Source organism: Triticum aestivum, chromosome 7A (assembly GCF_018294505.1).
Source record: "Triticum aestivum cultivar Chinese Spring chromosome 7A, IWGSC CS RefSeq v2.1, whole genome shotgun sequence".
In the NCBI taxonomy this organism is placed as follows: domain Eukaryota; kingdom Viridiplantae; phylum Streptophyta; class Magnoliopsida; order Poales; family Poaceae; genus Triticum; species Triticum aestivum.
Genome location: NC_057812.1, coordinates 303,949,166 through 303,975,690, shown reverse-complemented (window position 1 = coordinate 303,975,690; position 26,525 = coordinate 303,949,166). Strand labels below are relative to the sequence as shown.

Below are 26,525 nucleotides of genomic sequence, written 5' to 3'. Positions count from 1 at the left end.
GGTTCCGCCCCTATTCGTACCCCTAGTACTCACTGTTAGATTTGTTGCCCCGACACCCACCTATGGCAACCACCGCCCTACATCGACCTCACAATGGACATCGATGGTGATGACAACCCTAAAACTAGTTTTTATGTTTTTTCAATTTCAAGTTTAGTTTGAATGTGTGGCCTTAAGACTTTGTGGATGTTTATGTAATATATATCATTTTTAGAATATTTGCGATGACTATTTGGGTCAAAAATTCAAAAGTCCAAAAGCAAAAAAAATGATATTCGATGGTCAATTGGGCACACTGACGCCTAGATGACCACATCCACATGCGCATGTCTGTTTGCCGACGCAAAATAGACACAATCCATGCAAAATGGATGTGTGTTTGCTCCTGTGCATTGGAGTTGGCCTAAGCAATAAGGGCATCTCCAACACCGACCCTCAGACCGCCCGCATCCATCAGGACCGGACTACGCGAACCGTGGAAGCCATCCAACGCAGGCCCGTATCGGTCTACCGAGCGGTCTGGACATATTTTCTCTCGCAAATTGGAGATAAAGTGGGGGGAGTTTTGCGGGAGTCCGGATAGCAAACACGTAGGACTCCGACACCCCCAGTCCACCCAACCCTTCCCGGTCCCATTTCCTACCACTTCGTCTCTTCTCCCCCTTGCTTTGCATCCGCACTCTCCACCTCCGCCACCGCCGCTATATGTCTTCGGCTGCCATAAAGCATTACCGAACGTCCGCAACCGGCACTGACGCGCCCGCTTGCCTCTATGACGACGCTGTCCACCTTGGAGCCGTTTGTAGCCAGGTACACTCCGCCCCCTTTAGACGACCTTCATGGCGGACATCACGCTCAGCAGGGTCCGGTCAAATGCCTTTGAGCTTATTTTCAAACGCTATGTCGTTTTTTAGAGTACGAAGCATGGCGAGCTAGTCGATAATGGAGGATGAGTTGTTGTGCGATGCGTGGTTGGCCGTATCCGTGGATTTCGTAGGCAAGAGCAAAGAGGGACCTTCTGGCAGCAAGTGCATGAATTGTTTCATGCAGGAAAGCATATTGCACCCTAGAACATGTACATCATTCAACAAACGCAATGTGAGGTCGTCATCGTATCACATGTACGCTATCTAGACCAGCGTCACCGAGCTTTGTAACGTGGTTCGTCAGTTGGAGACAAGGTGTCTATTGCACGCGACAAAGGACGAGATCGTAAATTTTGCTTCCTCTTGCTCAACTTGTTGATTGATTCATTCACTTAATGTTGATCTACACATTATGTAATCCGCACGCTGCCATGATGTACCACATGACAAATGGATGATCATTTACGTACACACACTGTTGGATGATGCTGAAGGAGGGGTATGCGTGAGAGGGCATGATCCGTTGATGAAAAACTTGTCGGACATCCGGTTAATCTAGTTGAATTTGAGATATTGTTGTGTTAGACTTAATTTGTATGCTATGTATGGATGATTTGTATTATTTTTTATCCAAACTTTGAAGAGTATCATCCAGTTTGTATGAATCTCGTCCGATTTATTTTAATACGGTTGAAATGTATGTGCTCAGCGTTTGATGACAACCTTCCGTACGTGTGTCCGCAGACTGGTGCCGTGTTGGATAGACGTGGGAACTGCAGGTCGCGGTTTGACATGCCCTAAGGCCTTCCACTATGTAGGCCAAAAGAGGTGCCAAATCTATTTTTGCGCAATTTGGCACCGATGCCCTCCATAGCCCATGCGGTGCTATAAAAAATATTGTGGAACCGGAGCAAGTGCTGGCACCGATGCCCACTTCCTGCATGACAATAAAATACATTAAACTGTGCACCGATGCCCACTTCCAGCGCAAAGGATCGAGGGGGAGGTTGGCTTGCTCGATTTCTTTATGTATGTGCGGGCCCCGCTTTTCTATGGGCTGCAACCCAACGGTGTGAGGGCGGTGCCAAATTTTCTCCTGAGGGCATCGATGCCCAATCTACCATATTTTAATGCACCAGGCACAGGTCACATAGTAGAGGGCCTAAGCACCCAAGACAGGAAAAATAAATAAGACAGAGCTGCCCTCCCGCGCAGAATTACTGCACTGCCCCCGACATCAATCTCACGGGGGAAACCTGCCGCCGGCAACTCATATTCTCGGTCCGCCGCCGGCTTCCCATCTGCGCCCCCGCGCAGCTCGTGGGCAAGGAGGGGGTTCGATCCAATCTTTCTTTCCTTTTCCTCCTGAGTCCTGAACTACCAACGCGGCTGTAAATCTCTGCCATCGCCGTCCGCGTTCTTCCTCGTCGCAACATCGTGGCCCTCCGCAATATTTGCCCAGTGGGTTTTAAGGTACGAGCTTGTTTTTTCATCCCGTTATTAGTTAAGCCCGTCGGCCTCGACAATTTCTGCAGCTGGCACACCATCCAGATCCGCCCCTGATTGATAGGATTATCCAAAAGTTACTCCTAATTAGAGTTTAATTTTTCACCCCAAAATTGATCTTTTAAGTCCTCCCCTGGCTCTGTCAAAGTTTTGTTCAATTTGTGTAGTACTAATTGAAAATCTGAGAGAAACTGCACAACTGCTAACAAATTTGTATGAAAAGAATAAAAATGGAAAGAACGACTTGTGCTCTGTGTGCCATGTTTTGGGCTTTTGGCATCCCACTTGATATTCACTACTGTCTACTCTTTGGGCATAGCAGGTCAAAGACCAGAGTATAAAATAAAGGTGGGCTACTGTTAATATTTCATAGAATGGAGTCCTTGTGGAAGCTGTCCTATTTGCTTGAGCCGGCGTCACTTGCCCTCATCGTGACGGCTGTTTCAGTTGCCTACGCATCAGCATCGCGTGCTCTGGACCATGGCAAGGAGATGGAGAGGAACTTGGACTTCTCGGAGGCATCCATCACACTTGATCGGTCGCAGGCTCTCATGATCCCCCTTGCAAGCTCATGCAGCCTACTGCTGATGTTCTATCTGTTTTCATCTGTATCGCACCTCGTCACCGCGTTTACCGCCGGAGCCTCTGTGATGGCGCTCTTCTTCTGTCTGTCTCCGTCTATCGCCTACGCCAAGTCGCAGCTCAATCTAATGGATCCTTTCGTGTCGAGGTGCTGTTCCAAGTCATTTACCCGGTTGCAAGGATTGCTATTGACTTTCTGCATAAGCACGGTGGCAGTGTGGCTGGTAACAGGGCATTGGTTGCTAAATAACGTACTTGGGATTTCCATATGCATAGCATTTGTCAGTCATGTGAGGCTTCCCAACATAAAGATTTGTTCGTTGCTTCTCGTCTGTCTGTTTGTCTATGATGTTTTCTGGGTCTTCTTCTCCGAGAGGTTTTTCGGAGCAAATGTTATGGTTTCTGTTGCCACTCAGAAGGCATCTAACCCAGTTCACACAGTAGCAAACAAGCTTAGCCTGCCTGGGTTGCAGTTGATTACGAAGAAGATAGAGCTTCCGGTGAAGCTTGTCTTCCCTAGGAATTTGTTGGGCGGGATTTTTCCAGGAAGCACTCCTGGTGACTACATGATGCTTGGCCTTGGAGACATGGTAAGTTACTTATGTTACAATTTTTCCGTCCAGGCAAACTTGGTGTTTTGATCCTTTTAGTGCCACCGATCCAAATATGATTTCGTGTTCATTCTTTAATCCTGCCTTAAAATAGTACTCATAGCCATTGTATTCAAAGGTTTCAAACTTGTTTTTGGTTACTCTTTCTTCCTGTCTTAATTCACTAACTTGGTTTTGTTTTCTACAATAAGTGACTTGCCAAATTAAATGTGGGCTGTTGATTATGTGCATATCGTTTTGGCTACATGGAACTGAAGATGTAGGAATTTGATGGTGAATCATTCCTGAACATAATAATAGGAGCCTTATAGGACTACGAATATTTTCAGTGTGAATTGAGTTACGTTCTATACATTTTTGGCTTCTCCTAGGTCATAATTTATTAAGGAAGCAAGCTAAACACACGCACTCCTTGATCAGTTTTGTCGAAAGTTTTGTTGAGCACATGATGGAGTGAAATGTGTCATTAGTTCATTAACTCAAACTGATTCATGCTTTAGGCCATCAACTCGGAATTGATCAATTTAGACCATAAACTTGTTAATTTGATGATTTGATCAAATAAGGCCAAAAGTGATCCGGGAGGGGAAAAACCAGCCATGTGCCTGCCATGTCAGCCTACTTTAGACCGCTCACAAATTGACTCATTTTTACAGTTTTTTTTTTGCAAAAGCGCCAACCTAATCCGATATAGGGAAAATAAAATAAAATGCCGCGTGTTTCATGGGACTTGAACCACTAGAACATTAAGAGCTTTGTGCACAAAGATGCAGCGGACAAGATATATCAGGACACAAGGATACAGTTGATTGTTTCGAAAGTGTGTTTGAAAAATTATATAAAGCCCATGGTGTGTTCACTAAAACTCATAGCCGCGCCCTAAGGGTAAGGGGGGACACATGCTGACCACTAGGATGCCAAGTATTTTGTGTATGTAGAGGGTTACATGATATACATACGATCAATGGATTCTGCTGCCATGGCAGCCGATTCTGCTGCCACAGCAGCCGATCATGCTTACTTAATGTCAGCCTGACTGGAACAATAGGATCTACAACAGAAGGAAACATCCATCGAAAGAGAAAGCAACGATCGCAACAGAAGGAAATTGATCGCCTGATTGGATTCGGTCGCCCCCTTGCAAAAGAATAATAAATAATAAATAAATCTAAAAACCAGTGTGCCACATTAATATATTTTTCAAGAAAACGCAAAGGACTCTTTGCGTTTCATTTCACTGAAAAGATGAGAAGATACAATCCTCCTAGGAGGTGGTGGTTACATGGATTGGCAACCTATCAGTGGACATCCCAGTTGGTGGGGAGGACTACCCTGAGACCCAAAGCGCCAGCTTGTGCCCAACATTTGGCTTCGGCCTTAATCCTATCTACGAGTGCGGTAACCGAGGGGCGCGCATTGTCGAAGACGCACTCGTTGCGTTGTTTTCAAATCATCCAAGGGACGAGCATGGCGATAGATTGCAGGCCTTTCCGTAGCGCATGTGGGGTCTGCCCTTTCATTCGTTGCCACCAGTCCGTGAGGGTGGGCTCATTGCTTGGCGGTTGAGAAGGTATCCTCGCCCAAGCCAGCACGTCGTGCCAGACCTGCCGCGTAAACGGGCATTCCAGGAGCAGGTGCCACACTCTGGGGCCTGATCACAGAGGAGGCATCGTGGATGGTGCTGTAGGCCGCGACGGGCTAGTCTCTCCGCCGTCCAGCACCGGTCCTGGCTAGCCAACCAGTGAAAGAAATGTACACGGCACGGTGCCTAGCTCTTCCAGGTAAGCTTCCAGGAGGGGCATTTCATGGATCCATCGAAGGTTGCGGCGTAGCATGACCGTGCCGTGTAGTTGCCGCTAGCCGTCCATCTTCAGAGCATTCGGTCGGGCCGGTTTGATAGGCTGATCTGCTGCACGGCCTGCCACAGTCTGAGATATTGGCCAATCTCGTGGATCCCTATCACTCCTTGAATGTCACGAGCCCAAGCATTGCCCGCTAGGCCTGCGGCCACCGTTGTCAACTTGCGTCGCCGGTTGGGAATGCATTGGTAGAGTGCCGGCGCGAGCTCCCGCACGGACTGGCCGTTGAGCCATCGGTCATCCCAGAACAATGCCGTCTGTCCATCGCCAAGCTCCATGGTCGTCGATGCGAAGAACAACGCGCGCTCCTCGCGGGAAAACTGGAGGTCGAGGCCTCGCCATGCGCGGTCGTCGTCCGTGTGGGAGAACCACATCCAGCGCAGGCGCAGCGCTAGGCCGGCACGCTCCAGGTCCTGGACCCCGAGCCCGCCGTACTCGAGCGGGCGGCACACACGTCGCCAGTTGACGTGGCAGTGTCCGCCATTAGCAGCAGCGCACCCAGCCCACAAGAAGCCGCGCTGGATCTTTTCGAGCTGTCTCAAGGTCTTCTTGGGCGGCGCGAACGCGAGCAGCTGATGTATCGGGATCGCGGCGAGCACCGATTTGACCAAAGCCAGCCGCCCGGTTTTGTTCATGAGCCATGCCTTCCATGTGGGGAGCCGAGCGGCCACCGAGTCGACGAGGGGTTGTAGTTGGGCAGCTGAGGGGCGGCGTAGCGTGAGAGGGATGCCAAGATAAGTAATGGGTAGCTCCGCTTTCGCGCATCCCACCTGATCAATTGCTGCATCCGCCTCGGGGTCGCCATTGAAAACGGTGGCGGAGCTTTTGGCATAGTTGACTCGGAGGCCGCTAGCTTCACTGAATGTGGCCAGGATCGCGCGGACGGCCTCCACGTCGTCTTGCGTGGCGTGGCAGAATAGCATCACGTCGTCGGCGTACAAGGATATGGCCGGAATGTCTCGTCGGGGGTGCAGCCGCTGCAGTATGCCGGCGTCGTGGGCGCGGCTGATTAGACGTCCAAGGATGTCCACGGCGAGCACGAAGAGCTGCGGAGAAACGGGGTCTCCCTGGCGCAGCCCGCAGCGATGCCACACTGGCGGTCCCGGCTCACCATTGATCATGATCCGGGTGCTCGAAGACGATAGCAAGATCGCGAGCCACTCCCTGAAGCGCGGTCCGAATCCGTATTGGCCAAGAGCCTCAAAAGGAAGGGCCATGATAGGGAGTCGAAGGCGCGCGTTAGGTCGAGCTTGAGCATCCCTCTCGGAGCCCCAAGTTGGTGCAGCAGCTTCATTGATTGCCGGACGAGGACAAAGTTGTCGTGCAGGCTCCGTCCCGGGATGAAAGCGTTCTGGTTGCGGCTGACCATGTTTCCTAGTCTGGGCGCTAGGCGGAGCGATAGCACCTTCGCGAAGATCTTCGCCACAAGGTGAATGAGGCATATTGGCCGATAGTCGCGTAGTTGGCACGCATCTGCCCGCTTTGGGAGTAATGTTAAGAGGGCCTGGTTGAGCTTGCTGAACCCACGACCGCGCAGCTCAAAGAGCTGCTGGAAGACGTCGAAAAAGTCTTGCTTGATGATGCTCCAGTAGGCCCGCAAGAATCCGCGGTAAATCCGTCCGGCCCCGGCGCCTTGCGAGCCGGGAGGCGCTTGACGGCGTCCCAAATCTCCTCCGGGCTGAATGGTGCCTCGAGGTCAGTCAGGTCATGGGGCTCGATGATCTGCGATAGATCCAGCGTGTGGTTGCGGGCGACGGGGGAGCCAAGGAGCTCATCAAAGTACGTGAAGGCCGCTTGGGCCATTCCCTCCTGATCGGTGATCACTTGTCCGTCGACCACAATGCGGAATATGTGATTCTTCTGTCGGCGGAATGAACATTGCCGGTGGAAGAAGGCTGTGTTAGCATCGCCGTCTTTGAGCATGGTGATCCGCGCCCGTTGCCTCGCAATCGTGCGTTCGAGAGAAGCCAGCCCCAAGTATGAGATCTTGAGCTGTTTTCGCAGCCAATCTTCCGGGGGGGAGAGCGCGCGGTCTTCCTGGGCCTTGTCAAAGCGCGATATGAGCTCGCGGGAAAAGGCCATCTTGTCACGAATGCAACCTTTGGACTTGGCGCTCCAACTCGTCAGTGAGCGGGCCGTGCTCTGGAGGCGCAGCATGAGACGCCGGAAAGGGTCCGGGTCGTGCACCGATCCCCAAGCCGCCGCAACTGTGTCGTGGAATCCGTCAAGCCGCAACCAGAAATCCTCAAAATGGAACCTCCGATGTGCTGCATGCATGGGTGCGCAATCAAGGAGGAGCGGGCAATGGTCGGACACGACGGAGGCGAGGCATCTCAAGTGGCAGCCGCCATGCGCGTCCTCCCAGTCCGCGGTGCAAAACACGCGGTCCAGGTGCACCAGGGTGGGCGGAGTTTGCTCGTTGGACCACGTGAATCTTCTTCCATTGAGATATACCTCCTTGAGCGCGAGGTCGTTGATGAGGCGGCGGAATTTTCCCATCATGCGGCGGTTCAGGTTGCCGTTATTTTTGTCTTCGTCGTGTAGGATCAAGTTGAAGTCACCGCAAAGCATCCATGGCCCGGGGCAGTCCGCGCGTATATCGCGTATCTCCTGCAGGAAGGCGATCTTTTCCGCGTCCTCTTGGGGGCCGTAAACGACGGACATCCACCATGGCGTGCCACTGGCCGCGGCCACTCTTGCCGTGACGGCGTTCGCGGTGAACAGGGGGTCAGTGATCGACACGACCCTACTCTTCCACGCGAGCAGGATACCTCCCCTCGTGCCATTCGCCGGGAGGTACGTGTAGTCGTCAAACTCCGAACCGAGGGTATTGAGGACAACGGACGAGCACATCAAAGCCACTTTAGTTTCTTGTAGGCATACAATGGAGGCTCCGATGGTGTTAAGCAGCGATCTAACGGCATAGCGCCGGGCACGCGCGTTAAGGCCGCGCACATTCCATATAGCTATCTTGATGTCGTGATCCATGGGTGCACATGATCGACGGGGGTGGACATCACAATAGCCCTATGGCGAGCCGGCCAACCGAACGGTGGCCGTCGCAGCAGCCGCGGTAGAGAAGTCCGCGGGTAGTTCTCGGTCTACAAGGGCAGCGATGGCCGTGAGCACCGAGAGCGGGATTGGTGCCGCGAACATGTCGTCATACGCCTTCATCTCGGCAACGGTGATCCTCTGGTTGGTCCCGACAATCCCTAGCGTGCGGAGGATCTGAACTTGCGCATGACGCTCAGCAGTGGGTGGTGCAGCTGGCGAGACGGCGATGGTGGCCGATCGGCCACGTCTGGGCGAGAAGTTCAGCGGGCGGCGCGGTTTTTTCCCCGGGGTTGGCAAAGCCGCGGTAATGTGCTTCGTTGCGGCTGCGAGAAACTCGCCTAGAGTCCAAGTCTTCGGCATGCAGGGGCGTGCGCGAGATCGACGCAGCGTGATTGGCGGCGACGCGAACCTCCCCGGCGTCGGACGTGGGGAGCCATGTTGGGCTTCTGTCGGCATGGGGGCAACGAGACCCACGACGGCCTCTTGCGTGGTGGGCCGGGCTTGGGGCGTGGCCAGCCGTGACGCGGGCGTCGTTGGCACGGGATTGGGCGGTTGCGAGGCTGTCGGGGACAGCGCGCATGCCTCCGCGTGGGGCCCGGTGTGCAGGCAGTCGCCGTCACCAGGGCCCATCTCCCCAGACGCTGGCGTGGAGGGGTTGGTGCTTTGGCCCGACCGAGCCGCAGGATGGCCCACAGGCGTTGGCGGTGTATGAGGAACCGCGCTGACGGCGTCCAGATCCCGACAATGCATGGGATCAGGCGAGCCAGACGTGGCCCCCACGCGATCGTCCTCGGGCACGCCGTTCCCAGCCGTATTCGAATCCCGCGCTGGTTCTGGTGAGTTTGCAACCAACGGGGGGTCGCCAGCTAGTGCCTGGCCCGCCACCACGCCCGCAACCGGGGCCGCAGTAGCCAAAGCAGTGCTACCAATAGGTGTGGTCGTCGTGGTCATGGGGACAACTGCGTCCCCGACAGTCTTATCCACGGGGCCCGCCTGCAAAGCGCCCCTTTGTGATCCTCTGCCTCTTCCTTTTCTGGCACGTTGACGAGGGGGGTGGGTCCCCTGCTGACCAGGCCACGATGCCATGCGAAGATCCTGTCCCAGTACGGACGGCGGCGCGCCCTCGCCGGCGGGAGCAGGCCAAGCATGCGACACGGCGAGTCTGTCCACACGTCCGGGCCGGTTTTGTGCCCGCCACAGCGCGTCGTCCATCGCCATGCCATCAGCGTGGCCGGGCGGCGCGACGTCCGTACGTCGGCGCTTGCGGCCCCGGCGGCGCGCTCTACCTTGGCCGGGTCCTGGTGCGCGGTTGCGGTTGTCGTGGGCACCGCCGTGCGCACCATCCCCACCCTGTCCCGTTCCATGCTGGCCGCGGAGGACTGGAGCACTAGCTGGCTCAACGCGGGCCACAGCAATGGCAATAGGGTAAGTGAGGGTCCTGATGGTGGGCTTGTCAGAGCTCAGGCGCGCGGGGATCTGCTCGACGATCTCCAGAACGGCGGCGCGGCGGATGCTGTCGGGGTGGTGTGTGCGCGCGGCCAGCTTGAACGTCGCAAGGTTGGCCCTGGAGCGCGTCTTGGGGTGAAGGCGCTCTATCCAGCAGCTCGTGCCCAGGACGTGCTCGGCGGTGGACAGGTGCCAAGCCTGCGCCGGAACGCCGCGGAGCTCCAGCTCGACGCGGTACTCGAAGTCGCCGGAGCCGGCGTGAGATAGTTTGCTCCATGGCCTGAGGGAGAGCGAGAATCGCGGCGAGTTGATGAAGTGCTCTCCGTCGAGGCGGCGCTTGGTGGTATGGGAGCTGAAGAGGATTAAGAAGTCCTCGGGGTGGTGCTCATGCACGGTGAAGTCGCCGTCGACCAGCTCAAACGTGTTGATGAGCACATCGGAGACCTCAGCGCCGGACACACGTGGTCGGTTGCCGGTGATGGAGGCGGCCATGGCGCGGCTAAGGACGTCCTCCGCCTCCTCCATCTCGATGGAGTGGGCCATGATCACCCGCACGGGCTCAGGCTCCGGCGCGCGAGGGGGGGGGGCGCTGTGACCAGGGCGGTCACCAGCGGCAAGGGTGGCGGCGTAGGCGCGGCCCGGCGCGGCGGGGGTGGCGGCGGGGGGGGCGGTCTGGCGCGTGGCCGCATCCACGGCAGAGGGGCCGACGTTGGTGGCGCGGGCACGTCCGGTGGCGTCGCGGCGCCTGTTCTCGCAGGAGCGAGAGTCGTGGCCAGATTCGAGGCATCGGCGATAGTGGATGTCGTTGGTGCAGTCTCTAACCCGGTGGCGATGGTCGAGGCAGCGGAAGCAGAGCCCCGCGACCTCCTCCGGCGACGGGCTGCGCCGTCGCAGCGGCGGAGGGCTTGGCCCGGCCGAGGAGCGCGGGCGGTTGCCGCGGTGCCTGCGCCGTGGCTGCTTGAACCCGTCGGCATCAACCTGAACCCCGCCGGAGATGCGATGCACCTCGGAGCGGGGGCCGAGGCGGGTTGCGGCAGGCTGTCGAGGGGGCGCCGGGGCGGGCAGCGCCGTAGGCGCCGGTGCAGAAGCTGGCGGGGTCCGGGCGACGTCGCTATAGGAACGCGGCGAGGACTCGCTCTCCGACTCGAACCCGCTGCCCCCAGAGGACACGCGGTCGCAGTCGGAGAGGGTCGCTCGGCGCCCAGCAGGGTCAGCGCCGGAGGAAGCCATGGCGGGTGCCGCGGGGAGGGGAGCTGGAAGGGGCTCGCGGTGGGGTGGAGGGCTGCCGGCGGGGAATCGGCGACAGCGGGGCTAGAGGAGGGAAGGAGCTAGGCGGGGGTGGGAGCGGAGCATTCTCACCAGCCGTTCCTGAAGAATGCCACATTAATATATACACCATGTAAGCTAATCTATACACAAATCTCTTAGCATCGTTGTGGTGATTGAGCATTGGTTCTACCCTGGGGCCTCAGGTTCGAGCCCTGTTGAACTCAGACTTGTGTGGCCTTTAAAAAAAAATTAAATGCAATCGAACAAGGAAGTCAGCGCTGTTGCAAAAATACACCTGTAAATAATAGTCAATTTGCAAGTGGTCAAAGGTAGGCTGGCGTGGCAGCTACGTGGTCAGTTTTTTTTCCTCCCGAATCGGTTTTGGCCTTATTTGATCAATTTAGCAAGTTTATGACCTAAATCGGTCAATTCCTGAGTTGTTGGCCTAAGGCGTGCACAGTTTGAGTTAAAGGACTAATGGCGCATTTCATTCCCTCTGATGTTATGTGATCAGGAAAATTAGTTCCGATCTAAGAACTTTTGCAGCCTAAAAAGGTCTTGAAGCACATTATTGTCATCATACGGTTAATGTATTACATTATTGTAGGTTGCATATTATCATATGGTTAAGTCTAAAAAGGTGTATTATAGTCATCTACACTGATCTTTATTGATTAATTTGCATATTCGTCTTCACGTGAAGCTGCATATGCTCAACTCACTTCTATGCTTTGTTACTGTGAAAACTGCAGGCCATCCCAGGGATGCTTCTAGCTCTTGTACTCTCTTTCGATCATCGCAAGAGCAAAGATGTGGCTGTTCCATCAGACTTATCTCCCTCCTCAAAGCGGCGAAAATATGTATGGTTTGCGCTAACAGGTTATGGTGTTGGCTTGGTAACTGCATTGGCAGCTGGGATCTTGTCTCAGTCTCCCCAGCCTGCTCTACTCTACCTGGTATGTTTTGCCTGCTGATAGTCTCAGGTTTTCAGACATTACTTTCATTTTCTTTGCCCTACCGAGCTATGCTTGCCAGACTTGGTTGCGCCTATTCTTAAGCAGCGAAGTACTTGTAGTCAGCTTGAGCAATGCCACAATGGCATGTATGGTATGCATGATCTTCTTTGTGACGGAACTTCTGATTTCAGGTGCCCTCGACACTCGGGCCCATTGTGTACCTGTCATGGTTGAGGAATGATCTGTGGGAGCTGTGGGAAGGATCTGGCACAATTGTGAACGAGAAAGCTCATTTGCTGGAAGTCTGAGATGATCCAACATGGCCATAAAAATCACAACCTCTTGTGATGTAATCTAGCTAAAAAAATCTGCTCCAAGCTTCTCATTCTACAGGAGAATATTTATAAGATAGTTTGGCCTTAGTAATCTAAGCCTTTTACCATGTTCTCACAAGAGGAAACAATATGTAATTTATCTGTAATGGAAATTGTTACTCCGTATTATATTTGGTGAAATTTTCTATTCTCTCTTGCTTGAACGATGAAGCTACTTCTAGTCATGTTTCGTGATTACTCAAAGTGTTTATATTGAGGTATTTGATTTAAATTGGTGTTCGGCGAACTAAAAAAAAGGAAGAGAGCTGAGCAGTCCTTTCTCCTTTCTTCCTGCAATCTGAAAGCAGATTTAATAATTGTAAAAATAAAAAATCCGGTGTACGTATTTTCTTTGACAACATGTTTCTTGTTGAGATAAATTAGCAGCCACTGGTGCAATATTTCCACTTCAGAAGGTAACGTTAATCACAGTATACTTACATTTTTTTTTGAGAAACCAGCATACTTTACATGGGAAACATTGCGGGCTGGTCAACCGGCCACATTCTCCGCCGGTCAAATGCGCCCCGTTGGATTGGATCAAGCCTGATCGATCCCCTCGCAAAGCTTGTCACGGGCGCGCGTCCTCGCATGGACCCACACACCGCCCATCCTCTTCCTCGCTATCCCTTGGTCCTTTTCAATCGCCATTCTCTCAACCCTCATAATTTCAACGTCGTGCACTTCATCGGGTGCCTGACAAAACCAACACCGCCGCGGCCGCCTACACCACCGCGTGTGTGTCAAGAGACGACCTTGGGCTGTCTGAGTACTACTGTGAGGTGGGGCGGAGCTGTAGAAGTCAGCGGACGAGGAGCTCCGGTCGACAGGGCGGACCTACGTGAAGAGACGTGGGGGCAGCTGCCCCCACTTGATTTTTTCCATCGGTTATAGGCTATTTTTTAATTAATTTTCATAAGTATTACGCCGGACATATCTTTCCCTATATATATATATATATATATATATATATATATATATATATCTTTCCTCTTTCCGTCGTCGCTATCGATTTTGCATAAAAGTCCTTCGGTTTATTCGAATTCAACCCGCAGTCCCTGTTTAAGTGGATCTGGAAAAACGCTTTAATTTTGCACAAAGGACCCTATGTTTTGGTATATTCAAAACGCGGTCCTTTTTACATGGGCGGCGCGACTGGAGCTTGCAGGGGCCGGATCCGCGCACGGCGGGGGCTTGGAGGCGGATCCGGAGGTGGGCGGCGACGCGGGGGGCGAGGAAGGCCGGAGCGCGGCTTCCCGGGCGGATCCATGGCAGAGAAGAGACTGGGTGGTGAGGTTGAGAAGAAGGGAGAAAAGTGGGGCGGTGCGGCGACCCACGCAGGAGCTCGCCGGAGCCGGGTGACGATGGACGGGCGCGGGAGACAGAAGGATCCGGCGCGGCGGCGCGCACTCCTTGTAGTTGGAGGCGGGCCTTCATGGCCGCGGCGCCCCTCCCCCGCGACAGCTCAGGCAGCGGTCAGATCCGCCCTCCCTCCCTCCCTCACTCCTCGCACTGGAAGACCTAGCCGCTGGGCCATGGTGACCGACGGCGATGATGACGGTGGTGGCTACCTCGACGATGGATAAAATCCGCTCCGCCCCTCCTCTTATCCGTCGACGACCGCTTGAATCCCGAGAGGAGAGGAGAGGAGTGGGAGATCCATGGCGGCGGAAAGATCCGCGCCTGGATCGGACCTGCTCGTCAAGGAGACCCACGCCATGGAGCTGCTCGTCAATGTTCCACCCTGGTGAGTGTCGATGCCATGGTTCTGCCCTTCTTCCCTCCCCTTCCCTGATGCTCTTCTCTCCCTCACGCAGGCACACATCCAACATCGCCATGGACCAGTAGCTCAAGCCGTCTTCTTCCAGATGGTGATGGAGTTCCCTCACCATCTGCAGGTCATCATCCTTAAGGGCTCCACCATCTGCAGGTCTTCCTTCTTCTCTTCTCTCTGTTGGATTCCATTTGATTTTTCTGCTCTATTGGTGAAGCTCCCTCTCTTCTCTGCTGCAGTGTCTACAGTGGACTATTTGCATCTTCAGTGCAAATACCTGATTGTATATGGATGGATTGTAGGGTCTAACCACCTTGATTTGATTCGGGCTGGAGCAGCAGCAGCAGGTCCTTCCTTCCATGGAGGGCATCCACAACATGACCCGCACAAGGAGCTCCAAGCAGACAAGGTACCTGCTCCATTGTTGTACATGTTCGTGAGTTCTTTGTGATGATGAAACCACTGATTGGATGTCCTGATTAGATACAATCCATTCCATTGAACTGTGGGGACAACATGAGGCACATGTCTCTGATTTGTTGTTACTTTGGTTGACAATATGTACTGTGCATGCGTGTGTGTGTCAATAAGTAGCAGATTTGCTTGGCCGCCTGTGACACTCATGCCAAATCCTTGACATTTCTGGGGTTATACAACCATCATGTTTTCTAAGGTTTTGTTTTCCCGCCTCCATCTCTTCCATGGCAAGCAGCACAGGTTTCTTTGTTTGTAAATTAAGCAGTCTGGTAGATTTGGAAAGGAGGAACAGGGTACTGAACTTTTATATATCTGCACAAGGTACCTTTCAATTAATAAGATTTGTTTTTCTGTTCTGAATAGGGTACTGAGCCTGATAATTGTACCTTTCTATTCTGAATTGCATATTTGTAGGAATACTATGTTATGTAAGAACATGGCGGTGCAGTCACCCGAGGTGAAGAAGCTCTGTCACCTACCTCTACATCCTCCACTAGGCTGACAAGCACAACTGCTAACAAGTATGCTAATCCACCCTCATCTGCATCGCTTCCTCCTAGCCTGTGATTTATGACATGGAGCATGTTGTTCTGTTATCATATACACGAATCTGTCCATGCTTAAATGTGGTCATAGGTTGTGGAATAGGAGAAACAATATAATGTTCTTTAGCAGATGCAAACCTGTCCATGCCTTATTTGGACCAATAATTACTGGTGTTGCCTATTTGATATGTAAACATATTTTTTTGGATGTCTCAGAAAAATGCCATGCTACTACATAAGTTTGAATCAAACAAATTAAATTTGTAATAAGATCCCTGAAAGTAATTAAGTGCTTCTTGAATGCATGGAAACAACAAGTTAGATATCTCAGAGGTACTATGTCATATATTCTGAAAGTGGCGCACATGGATATGTATTCTTGGTTAGCTTTATGTTCCATTTCTGTTGTACATGCTCCAAGAGTTAATGTGTTATTCTGAAAGGATATGAAGTGAATTGTCTTCTACTGCAATCAATGGGCATTTCGTTCTACACATATGTCCTGATGTTGTAGTGCCACTTGATTTCCTTTAAAATTTCAGTAACAATTGAGCAATATTGGCCTTCCCTTTTTCCTGTATTAAGTACTATTCATGGAGTCAAAGCTCATGGAGATGGTCTGTTACTGATTGCTGCATCTATAGAGCTCACTAATAAAATATCTGCTGGTTCATCTAACTTATTTGATCTATATGTTTTTGTTTACCTGCAACACGAAGAGAAAAACATGCTCAATTAGTTCATAAATTTTAAAATTGTGCATTTTGTATAATTTCTGCTGGTTCCAGTCACAGCATGCCAGCATCTAATCCTTGCAGCAACACCAGGAGTAGACTTTGGATATTTTTCTATACATTTGACATTAAAGTTATACCAACTTGCATCCATCGATCACTAGCTATTACATGCAGTAGGTAATTATCTGATGTCAATGCAACATCCAAATCATTGAAATACGACCTCTTATTCTACACAGTTCTTTATGCTTTGACAAATCACAAAGTAGAAATCGATTTTAAGATAATCTATAATTATAATAAAACCAGGGATTGCTTTTCTGAAAGAAAAACAAGGGATTGTTAATATGTTTAAATATGAAGATTTGCAGTACTGTAGGTCCTTACCTCTTCTTTTCCAAAGTAGATAGGACAAAAAAAATATGTCCCCACTAATCGGTACGTGCAGCAGTGAGGAACCGAGCAAAAGGGGAGCTTGGCTTCCAATGGGGTGATGGACAGATTGTAGGTGGGTGCTTGCCTCATATCTTCAATGTGAGAATATTGATTTCTCTTCTACTCCCTCTGTTTCTAAATATAAGTCGTTCTAGGGATTTCAATACAAACTACATACGGATGTATATAGACTATGTTAGAGTGTAGGTTCACTCATTTTGCTCCGTATGTATGTAGTGGAATCTGTAGAAAGACTTATATTTAGGAATAGAGGGAATATCGGTTAGTAAGCATTTTCCAAACTGTACGAAAAAAATGTTCAGGAGTTAAACTACTTTTCTTACTATTCATGCGAGATGGCAGAATACTTTGCTTACTATTCTCTTCAATTATTCCCCGATTACAAGGATGGCATTGTTCACGAGTTAATCTACTGCAGAAAAAATGACACACCATTATCAAGTTGGTAGGAAATCAACCTGCTGTATCTATTTTTTTTTTCTTCTGGCATGTCCATCGACTCTGTTAACACCAAACAAAGTAACAAACTTGACAAAACTGAAACTCATCTCCCAGATTTCTCTATGCACTTCCATAGATTCTGATATGTCCATTGTCTTTACGACTTACATTTTGTATGTATCTGGAAGCTAATTCAGCATGACCCACGAGTGTTGATTTGTATGTTAGTGTGATAGAATCTCACTGAAAAAATTGACAGAATAAAGGAAAATATATATTAGATGTGTGTTATAAGAACGAGTAGTCCATGCTGCCATGCAACCAATAAGTAGTCAGACTTTAAAACCATTGTCATGCAAAAATTAGGACAACTTTTGGAGTACTTGGGTTATCCGGGTTCTTATAAACAGGTTCCCTTTGTTGTAAGAGAGCAAGGTGCTAGCGGACTCACATGATGAGTTCTATGATCCAGAGAAGGTTGACCCTAGCCAAGAGGGGCATTCAGGCGACGTGGACTCACATGATGAGTTCTGTGTTCCACATAAGGTTAATCCACCATGAAGTGTCTTGTCCATGGAGGATCGTTGTTGGCTTTGAGGGAGACGTACAGACTGTTTCCTATAACCTTTCTATTTTTTTGCTTGGCTCATTCAGTAGCTTTTGTGATAACAGTTGTGGCAAGCTTTTGTTGGTGTTGGAGCTCCCAAAGTAGAAGGGTATTCTATTTTTGTTTGCTTCTCTGTTTCGTATAGTGTGCTTACTTCCGAAGGTACATGCTCAGATTCTTTGGCCTCGGACGTTGTAGATGAAAGCCTTGATGTACTATCAGCATTTTTTGCTAATGGGGAGACAGCCGTGTTCGTTGTAAAGGAAATGAATTAATCTTTTATGTTAACAATTTATATCGGGGAATGCTAATAGAGGCCATTTTGACATGTCTGCGAGCTGCCCTGCTTTAGATGAGGATGGAAAAATACATTGAGATACTTGCTTCCGGCTTATGCTAGACACAATGTACATGCCATGCCATGCCACTACTGCACATAGCGGTACAATCCAAATGCTGTTATGCCACATCGGGTTCTGGTTGGACGGTGGTTGAAATCGAAGAAGACACAACCTAAGCAATTTGGTTACCCCGTTGCAACGCACGGGCATATTTACTAGTATATATATATATATATATATATATAAATATAAATATAATATATAATATATATATAATATTAATATTATATATATATTATATATTATATATTATATTTATATTTATTATACTTATATATAATATTATATATATATTATATATTATATATTATATTTATATTTATATATATATATACTAGTAAATATGCTGATGTGTAGATTTCAAATATGCTATTATATTAATCATCATTCCTAAAATTCCATTTATGATGCAACCTTTATTAATATCTTCTTTATATGGGGTATTTTGAAAATCCCGGCTTAACGTTGATATTTCTGTAGTCTAATAAATTGGAAACATGTTGAATACATTTCACAAATAATACAACCTTATGAACTTACACCACTTATCATGTTGTTTCTCGTGGGGCATTGTGAAAGATTTGAAGGGATTCGCCGATGCTCTCAGGTGTGCGTATGAGGGATGATTTTTTTCGCCTGTTTACCTGGGAGACCCAGGTTCGAGTCCCCTTGCTCCCTTTTCCTCCTTTTATTTTTCTCTCCTATTAATGTTGGTAGGCGTAGGATATTACTACTCGCTCCAGCGTCACTTAGCAGATGGGCAGCACAATGTACCAGTTACTCTATTTTTTGGACATATTCATATATTTCAAAAAAAAAATCATAACTTTCAAACCCTAACTCCAAATCTAACATGTTATGTATAGAAATCCCTTAAAAAGATGTGTAGATTTCAAATATGGTATTATATTAATCACTTTCAATGTCAAAAAAACTCATAACTTTCAAACCCTAACTTCAAATCTAGCATGTTATATATAGAAATCCCTTAAAAAGATGTGTAGATTTCAAATATGGTACTATATTAATCACTTTCAAATCCTAACGCCAAATCTAACATGTTATATATGGAAATCCCTTTAAAAAGATGTGTAGATTTCAAATATGCTATTATATTAATCATCATTCCTAAAATTCCATTTATGATGCAACCTTTATTAATATCTTCTTTATATGGGGTATTTTGAAAATCCCGGCTTAACGTTGATATTTCTGTAGTCTAATAAATTGGAAACATGTTGAATACATTTCACAAATAATACAACCTTATGAACTTACACCACTTATCATGTTGTTTCTCGTGGGGCATTGTGAAAGATTTGAAGGGATTCGCCGATGCTCTCAGGTGTGCGTATGAGGGATGATTTTTTTCCGTTGCAACACACTGGGAATAATGCCTTTCCATGGAATCTGAAGCATGCATGGTTAAAAAAGAAATTCCGAATCATACACCTGATTTCATGAAAATTATTGTGACCTCTTCAAATAGAAAATTCGTTTTAGTGTGGTATGTGCAAATCTGTTTATTATGTTTCCTTCTATATGAAAGAAAATTGAGTTGTACTTTAGACTTTATAGGTCTCCGTGCATGTAAGTTTAGAAGAAATTTGGTAACGAAAATCAGTAATGGGCATCTGGTAACTTACCAATTAAATCTTAATTTCTTATATATGTACATACATGTACGATCCTCATGATTTAGGCTCTCAATGATAAATCAAATGATGAAGGTAATGACTCATTATACTACAAATTAACTAGGAAGGTAATTTAGATATTTAAATTAATCAATTCTTTCAGGATTGAAGTGTAGCATCTCATACATGCATTTTAAGATCATTGGTAAAATATACATTACATGGCTGATGCAACAGAATGTTATCTTGGGTCATTGGGCTAGGGAGGTGTGTTTTGATTCTCCCGGTGCAACGCACGGGCATATTTACTAGTATATATTTATTATATATATATATATATATATATACTAATAAAGCAATTACTGCTTCTGGTCGTACGTCGTCGACCCTTTGGCAAAAAGCCCCTCTGTTTTGTAGTATTCAACCCGCAGTCCTTTCTTAAGTGAGAAAACGTTTCGTTTAAACATTTTACAAATAAATCCTTATAGTTTACCGTATTCAACCCACGGTCCTTTCTAAATTGAAAAAAAGCACGCCAGAAAACACACACGAGAACGGGCTCTCCTCTCCCTCGCCTCCCGATCCCAACCGCCAGGCGCTCGATCTGGTGCCGCGCCGGCCATCTGGGCGCGGCGTCGATGGATCTGGCGGCGGGTGCGGCATCTTGCTCCGCTGGCGACGGTGTCCTGCTGATGCAAAGAGACCAGGGCGTGAGGAAGAGAGGAAGAAAGGAGAAGGGGCACAAGGTGAGGGAGGCGGTCGCCGGCGGCGGCGGCTCCGGTGACCGGCCGGAGGGAAGGGAGAGGAACTCCTGTTGAGGCGGCGCGGCTTGGTGCACGCTGGTTTCTCCGGATCGACCCCCTACTCAGATCTGCACGCCCCTGATGATTGGAGGTAGGGTAATCACTCTCTTCTTTAAAACTAGATCGTTTTCTTCTTTGGTCTGGAAAACATAAATCCTTAGACACCCACCGGTATGTTTCAACATGTTTTTAGCCTTGATTTGATGTAAAAAGGATCTAATTTCTCTTCCCGCTTATGTTCTGGATTTCATCTTTTCTCCTTTCTCTGATTTACTCATACACGACTCCTGACTTGCTGCATGTGGCTGCTGAATCTTCCTACTGCAGGTGTGCCTTTCACATGTTCGTTGAGTTGCAGCAACAAGGACAGATGGCCATCTTCACAGGTTATGCCCCTTACTGTAATTTGCATTCAGTTATGTGCAGTAATAATGCCATATTTGTTAGCCTGCTAGCTGTTTCCAGATTTTTTTAGACATGATTGACTGCTTCTACACAAAAGGAGTTTGTCGAAAATAAGAGCAATCCCATTGTTGCTACAGAGCCCGAAGATTCTTTGCCTTTCTTTGAACTGTTTGAGTTTTTTCTTTCATATGGCTACAATTATTTGATTGGTCCATGTAGATTTAGGCAACATGAGATGAGCCGATGATATATATTGTGATATACGATGTCTATTGCTACAAGTGTTGATGTCTTGGTGATGGCAGGTTTTGCAAGTAATTGAAATGCTTTTTGAGTAGAGGATAATTAGAGATATAATGTTCTACCTGATCTTGAGGTATGTGAAAGTGAACTCGGTGATTTTGAGTAATTCTAAGAGTATACATCTCATCTATCAGGTATCCTTTTTTGAGTAATGCTGAGAGGATACATCTCATCTATGAGGAATTAATCCATCTCGTTTTCTCTGTGTTTACCTTGTTCTACAAATGGCTAACTAGGTAATGATTATTGATAGCTAATGACATGAGGGAGAGGGGGACAAGCCCCTTTAGCTACTGCAATGTGGTTGTGCATACAAATGTGCTACTCATATTCCACTGTTAGACGAGCTAGGCGCGAGAAGCAGGTTCAGAATTCAGCTCCATTTGATTTACATTTAGATCATCTTGCTGCAACACCATCACTTTTCTTGATAGCAAACAACAATTTTTAGTAATCATTTATAGCTTTTCTTTGGTTTGTTTATTCTATTATACCATAGATATCATGAGAAACTGTTAATCGCTTAAGGAGGGTGTTCTGTTCACTCAAAATCAACTGCCTAATGGTCTGATTAGTTTATGTATGTGAAAATTTATTTTAATAATTATAGTTGCAATTTCCAGTCAAGGCATATGTTCTTTTATACTTTTATAGTGAGTCTACAATAGGTTGAATAGATTCGATTTCTATTTCCTTTCCTTGTCGTCGTCCACTTAGGTTATAAGGGGAGCCAGAGAGGTGAGGGAGGTGACCAAAGCGGCAGCGGCCTTGGGGTGCCGAAGAAGAGAGCGTAGGAGGATGGAAAGGGGCTCTTATACGACGGCTGGAAGAGGTAACCTAGGATTTCGTGGTGCTCTACTCTATACCTCATGCTCGGATGATTGTACTTTTCGTTTTGACTGATCAATTGGGTTTAATTCTGTATGAGTTGGGTAGCAGCTTGAGCTCAAAAGGTTCTCTACTCTATCCAAATATTCTGCTAGATTTGATTAGAATTTGTGTTTATTAAAACATGCACCAAGAGGATCTAGGCCAAACAATGACAAATTATGCAGCTGCACCTAAACATCTTAATACCACAAGATGGTCACTATGGAACTACATAGCTTCGGCTCGTCACTGGTTACCATAATTTGTAATGTGGCGATTGATGGATGTGCGTAGATAGATTATATACCTACATGGTACTTTCTGGGTATGTGTATAGAGGAATCCCTCATGTATTTAGATTGTTTGCTTAACTATTACTCTTCTCTATTTTCCGACTTTGTGATAACTTAATATAAATTACATTTTGTTTTGAAATAAAAAGATATGTGATGGTAATTGTGTCGTGTTCTATCAACAGAACTATGCTCTCCTAAACCTGAATGGGCCAAAAGTGACAAGACAGACAGATCTGGCAGTCAATTATTCTTCAGTTTCGGTTGTGATGTTTCAACATGAGTTCAGAGCGTTAATGCTTTGCTGATGCGAGGAGGTGAAGTTGTATGCTACCAGAGTGCAGATATTTCTTGGTATGTTTGCTTTCAAGAAAAGATGGATGTGTGTTGTGACTGTGACAGATGGTTCTACTGGATATGTTGTTGGGTTTATAACAAGAAGCATTGGTAAGTGTTGAACTTGGAGGAGTAGCGTACCAGGAGCAGCTGCTGTTGTGTCTTTCTTGGTGTGTGGCGGCTCTCACGGAACAGAGGAGGAGGAGCTCCTCTTCTAGGTCAACATTTCTCATGGGCTTGGGCCTAAGAGATAGGTACAGATGGGCTAGGGCCCATACCGGTTCAACACTCCCCCTCAAGATGGGTGGTAGATATCTATCATTCCCATCTTGTTGCAAGCTAGGTTGCATTCCTTTGCTGCCAAACCTTTTGTCAAGCAGTCTGCTATCTGTTGGCCTGTGTGCACATACTCAATCTTTATAATCCCAACATCAAGCTTCTCTTTGATGAAGAATCGATCAATCTCTACATGCTTAGTTCTGTCATGTTGCACTGGGTTGTTAGCTATGCATATAGCAGAGATGTTGTCACACCAGACATTCAGAGGTCCTTCTCTTAGCAATTTCAATTCACTTAGAAGGTTTCTCACCCACAACATCTCACTTAACCCCTGAGACATGGCTCTATATTCTGCTTCTGCTGTTGATTTTGATACAACTGGCTGCTTCTTGCTTCTCCATGAAACTAAGTTACCTCCCACAAACACACAATACCCAGATGTTGATCGACGATCATCCAGGCAACTTGCCCAGTCTGCATCACTATACCCATCAACTACCAAGTGGCCATTCCCTTCGAACCACAGTCCTCTTCCTGGTGTTCCCTTCAAATACTTCAGAATTCTGTGTGCTGCCTCCACATGTCCACTTCTGGGCTCATGCATATACCTACTCACTATGCTCACAGCATAGGCAATGTCTGGCCTTGTGTGACACAAGTATAGTAAACGCCCTACCAGTCTTTGGTATTTCTCCTTATCCACTAGATCTCCTGATTGTGCTGTTACCTTATGGTTTTGGTCAATTGGGGTAGTAGCAGCTCGACACTCTAACATTCCCATATCACTGAGGAGATCCAAGGTGTACTTGCGTTGGGACAAGGCTATCCCTTTGGCAGATCTTGCAATCTCAATACCCAGAAAATACTTCATCTGACCAAGATCCTTCACTTCAAATGCCTTTCCAAGACACTCCTTTAACCTTGCTATCTCCGTCCCATCATCTCCAGTTATGATTATATCATCTACATAGACTGCAAGGATGACAATCTTCCTATTCTGATGCCGGTAGAAGACAGTGTGATCCTTATTGCATTGTTTGTATCCCATCTCACACATAGCCCTTCGGAATCTATCGAACCAAGCTCTCGGTGATTGTTTCAGACCATACAAAGACCTTTTCAATCTACACACCTTGCCTTCAGTTTTAGATGAGTCCAATCCAGGGGGGACTTCCATATAGACTTCTTCTTTTAGTTCTCCATGCAAGAAAGCATTTTTCACATCTAACTGATGCAAAGGCCATCCAAAGTTTGCTGCACATGATACTAATATCCTCACAGTGTTCATTTTTGCTACTGGAGCAAATGTTTCGTCATAGTCTATCCCATAGGTTTGACTATATCCTCTTGCAACTAGTCTGGCTTTGTATCTCTCAATCTTGCCTTCAGGATTCTGTTTGACAGAATAAACCCATTTGCAGCCCACTGTTTTCTTTCCTGCTGGCAACTCAGCTAACTCCCAAGTCCTCTGTTTTCTCAATGCTTCTAGTTCTTCTCGCATAGCAGCACACCACTTAGGGTCCTTCTTTGCATTTCTCCAATCTGAAGGAATAACCATCGCTTGAAGAGAAGCAATGAACACTTTATATGATGCCGACAGAGCATCATAATTCACATAATTCCCAATATTATGCTCAAACCCATATCTCTCGACAGGTTTGGCAGCCGCAGCCCTAGTTCCCTTCCTCAACGCAATTGGCATCTCCGTGGATGAGTCCTCCTGTTCTATGTGTGACTCCCCCTGCATCACATTCTCATTTCCTGCTTGCTCCCCCTGGGGTTCATTTGCCTTGGCTCGCCGGGTGTAGACTTTAAGTGGCTTCTGTGCTATGCCCTGCTGCTGCTCAGGTTGCTCTTGAACCTGATGCGTTTCTGTTTCACCTTCTCCACTAGACAACGGCAACACGGGTATAGTGCCCACCATTGGCGGTCTTGCTTGCTGCATCACCTCTTCCTGACATCTTCCTTGTTCTCTCCCTCTTGCTTCAGATACTTGAGGTTGCAACACCACCTCCCCCTCTGGACCAACCACAGGCTGGTCCAGACATTCAAACAACAAGCTCAAGTCAGTTTTTTCCCCATAGTAAGGATTAGATTCCCAGAATGTCACATCCATGCTCACGAAAGTGCGCCTATCAGAAGGACTCCAGCACTTATACCCTCTCTGTCCAGAAGGATAGCCAATAAAGATACACTTCACCGCCCGAGGATCCAGCTTGTTCACAGCAGGTCTATGATCCCTGACAAAACAAGTACATCCAAACACCTTTGGTGGCACACTAAATTTATTCTCTCCTAATAAGAGTTCACAAGGAGATTTCATACCCAGTATCATGGATGGTGTGCGATTGATCAGATAGGTTGCAGTCAGAACGGCTTCACCCCATAGACACTTTGGCACATTCATAGTGTACATGATTGAGCGCGCCACCTCAAGGATATGCCGATTTTTCCGCTCTGCCACGCCATTTTGGGGAGGAGTGTCCGGGCAAGATGTCTGATGCAGAATACCTTGGTCTGATAGGAACTCTCCCAGCCTCCTGTTGACATATTCTGTCCCATTGTCAGTCCTTATCATTTGAACCTGCACCTTGAATTGAGTTTTAACATACGCACAAAAGTCCTTGAAACACTCAAACACCTCATCTTTATGTCGCATTAGATACATCCATGTCATGCGAGTATTGCAATCAATGAAGGTGACAAAATATTTCATTCCATTTATCGAGGTTGATGGACATGTCCAAACATCTGAATGAACAAGCACAAATGGGAGTATACTCCTGAGCCCCTTACTCACATACGATATCCGAGTGTGTTTAGCATACTCACATGCCTCACACCTTAACTTGGTTTTATCTAAACCATTCATTACATCAGGGAAAGCTTTCTTCATTTTCTCAAAAGAAACATGTCCAAACCTACAATGGTGGATCATAGCTAATGCTTCCTTCTCTGTCGCAGTCGCAGCAAGAGCCATGCCAGCAGTCTTCACATCCTCCTGGCGATCCATGTACCATAGTCCTCTATGCCTGGTTCCTGCCCCAAGCCTCCTCCCAGTTCCCATCTCCTGAATCAAACAGCGGTACTTATTAAGAGTTACGTCACAATCTATCTGATCAATCAAAGCACTCAATGACACTAGACTAACTGGGAAAGCTGGAACATGCAAAACTGATTCCAACTTAATACTTGGAGTACATTGCACTGCCCCAACCCCCTTAATAGGTTGTGCAGTACCATCTGCAGTTTGAATAGTTCCATTGTACGATTGGGGGTACTGTTGATAGCATTCAAACTCTCTAACGTTGCCGGTTACATGTTTCGATGCCCCTGAGTCTAAAACCCAACCTACACCAGCCCTATGAACAGCAACAGATGCAGTTTCATTACCTTCATCAGAGTACACAAAATGAGCAAAGTCACCAAACACTGTCTCTGCTTGCTGTTCGTTCCTCTTGTTTTGACCCTGCTGCTCATTTCTCATGTCTTGACTATGAGAAGAACTGGACTGACCCTCACTCATGACAGATACATTCGCTCTGGCCTCCCCTTGGTAGCGATTGTAGTTGTTATAGTTACTTGGAGCACTTCTGCCCCTGTTGTTGCTTCCACGATAGTATCCCCTGCCATCTCCT

The 26,525-nt window shown here is 47.9% G+C and overlaps 1 protein-coding gene and 1 long non-coding RNA gene across 2 annotated transcripts; both read left to right on the top strand.

Moving 5' to 3' along the window:
• The first annotated feature begins 2,025 nt into the window (after nt 1-2,025).
• On the top strand, nt 2,026-12,687 carry LOC123153537 (signal peptide peptidase-like 1). Its single transcript, XM_044572623.1, has 4 exons — nt 2,026-2,339; nt 2,695-3,544; nt 11,946-12,149; nt 12,341-12,687. The coding sequence occupies exons 2-4, from the start codon at nt 2,747-2,749 to the stop codon at nt 12,455-12,457; spliced, it is 1,119 nt and encodes a 372-aa protein (XP_044428558.1). The 5' UTR covers nt 2,026-2,339; nt 2,695-2,746; the 3' UTR covers nt 12,458-12,687.
• An 821-nt stretch (nt 12,688-13,508) lies between these two features.
• On the top strand, nt 13,509-22,718 carry LOC123153538 (uncharacterized). The gene is made up of 5 exons (XR_006476528.1): nt 13,509-14,270; nt 14,341-14,453; nt 14,537-20,492; nt 20,729-21,941; nt 22,458-22,718. It is a non-coding gene; the product is annotated as an uncharacterized lncRNA (long non-coding RNA).
• The last annotated feature ends 3,807 nt before the right edge of the window (nt 22,719-26,525 follow it).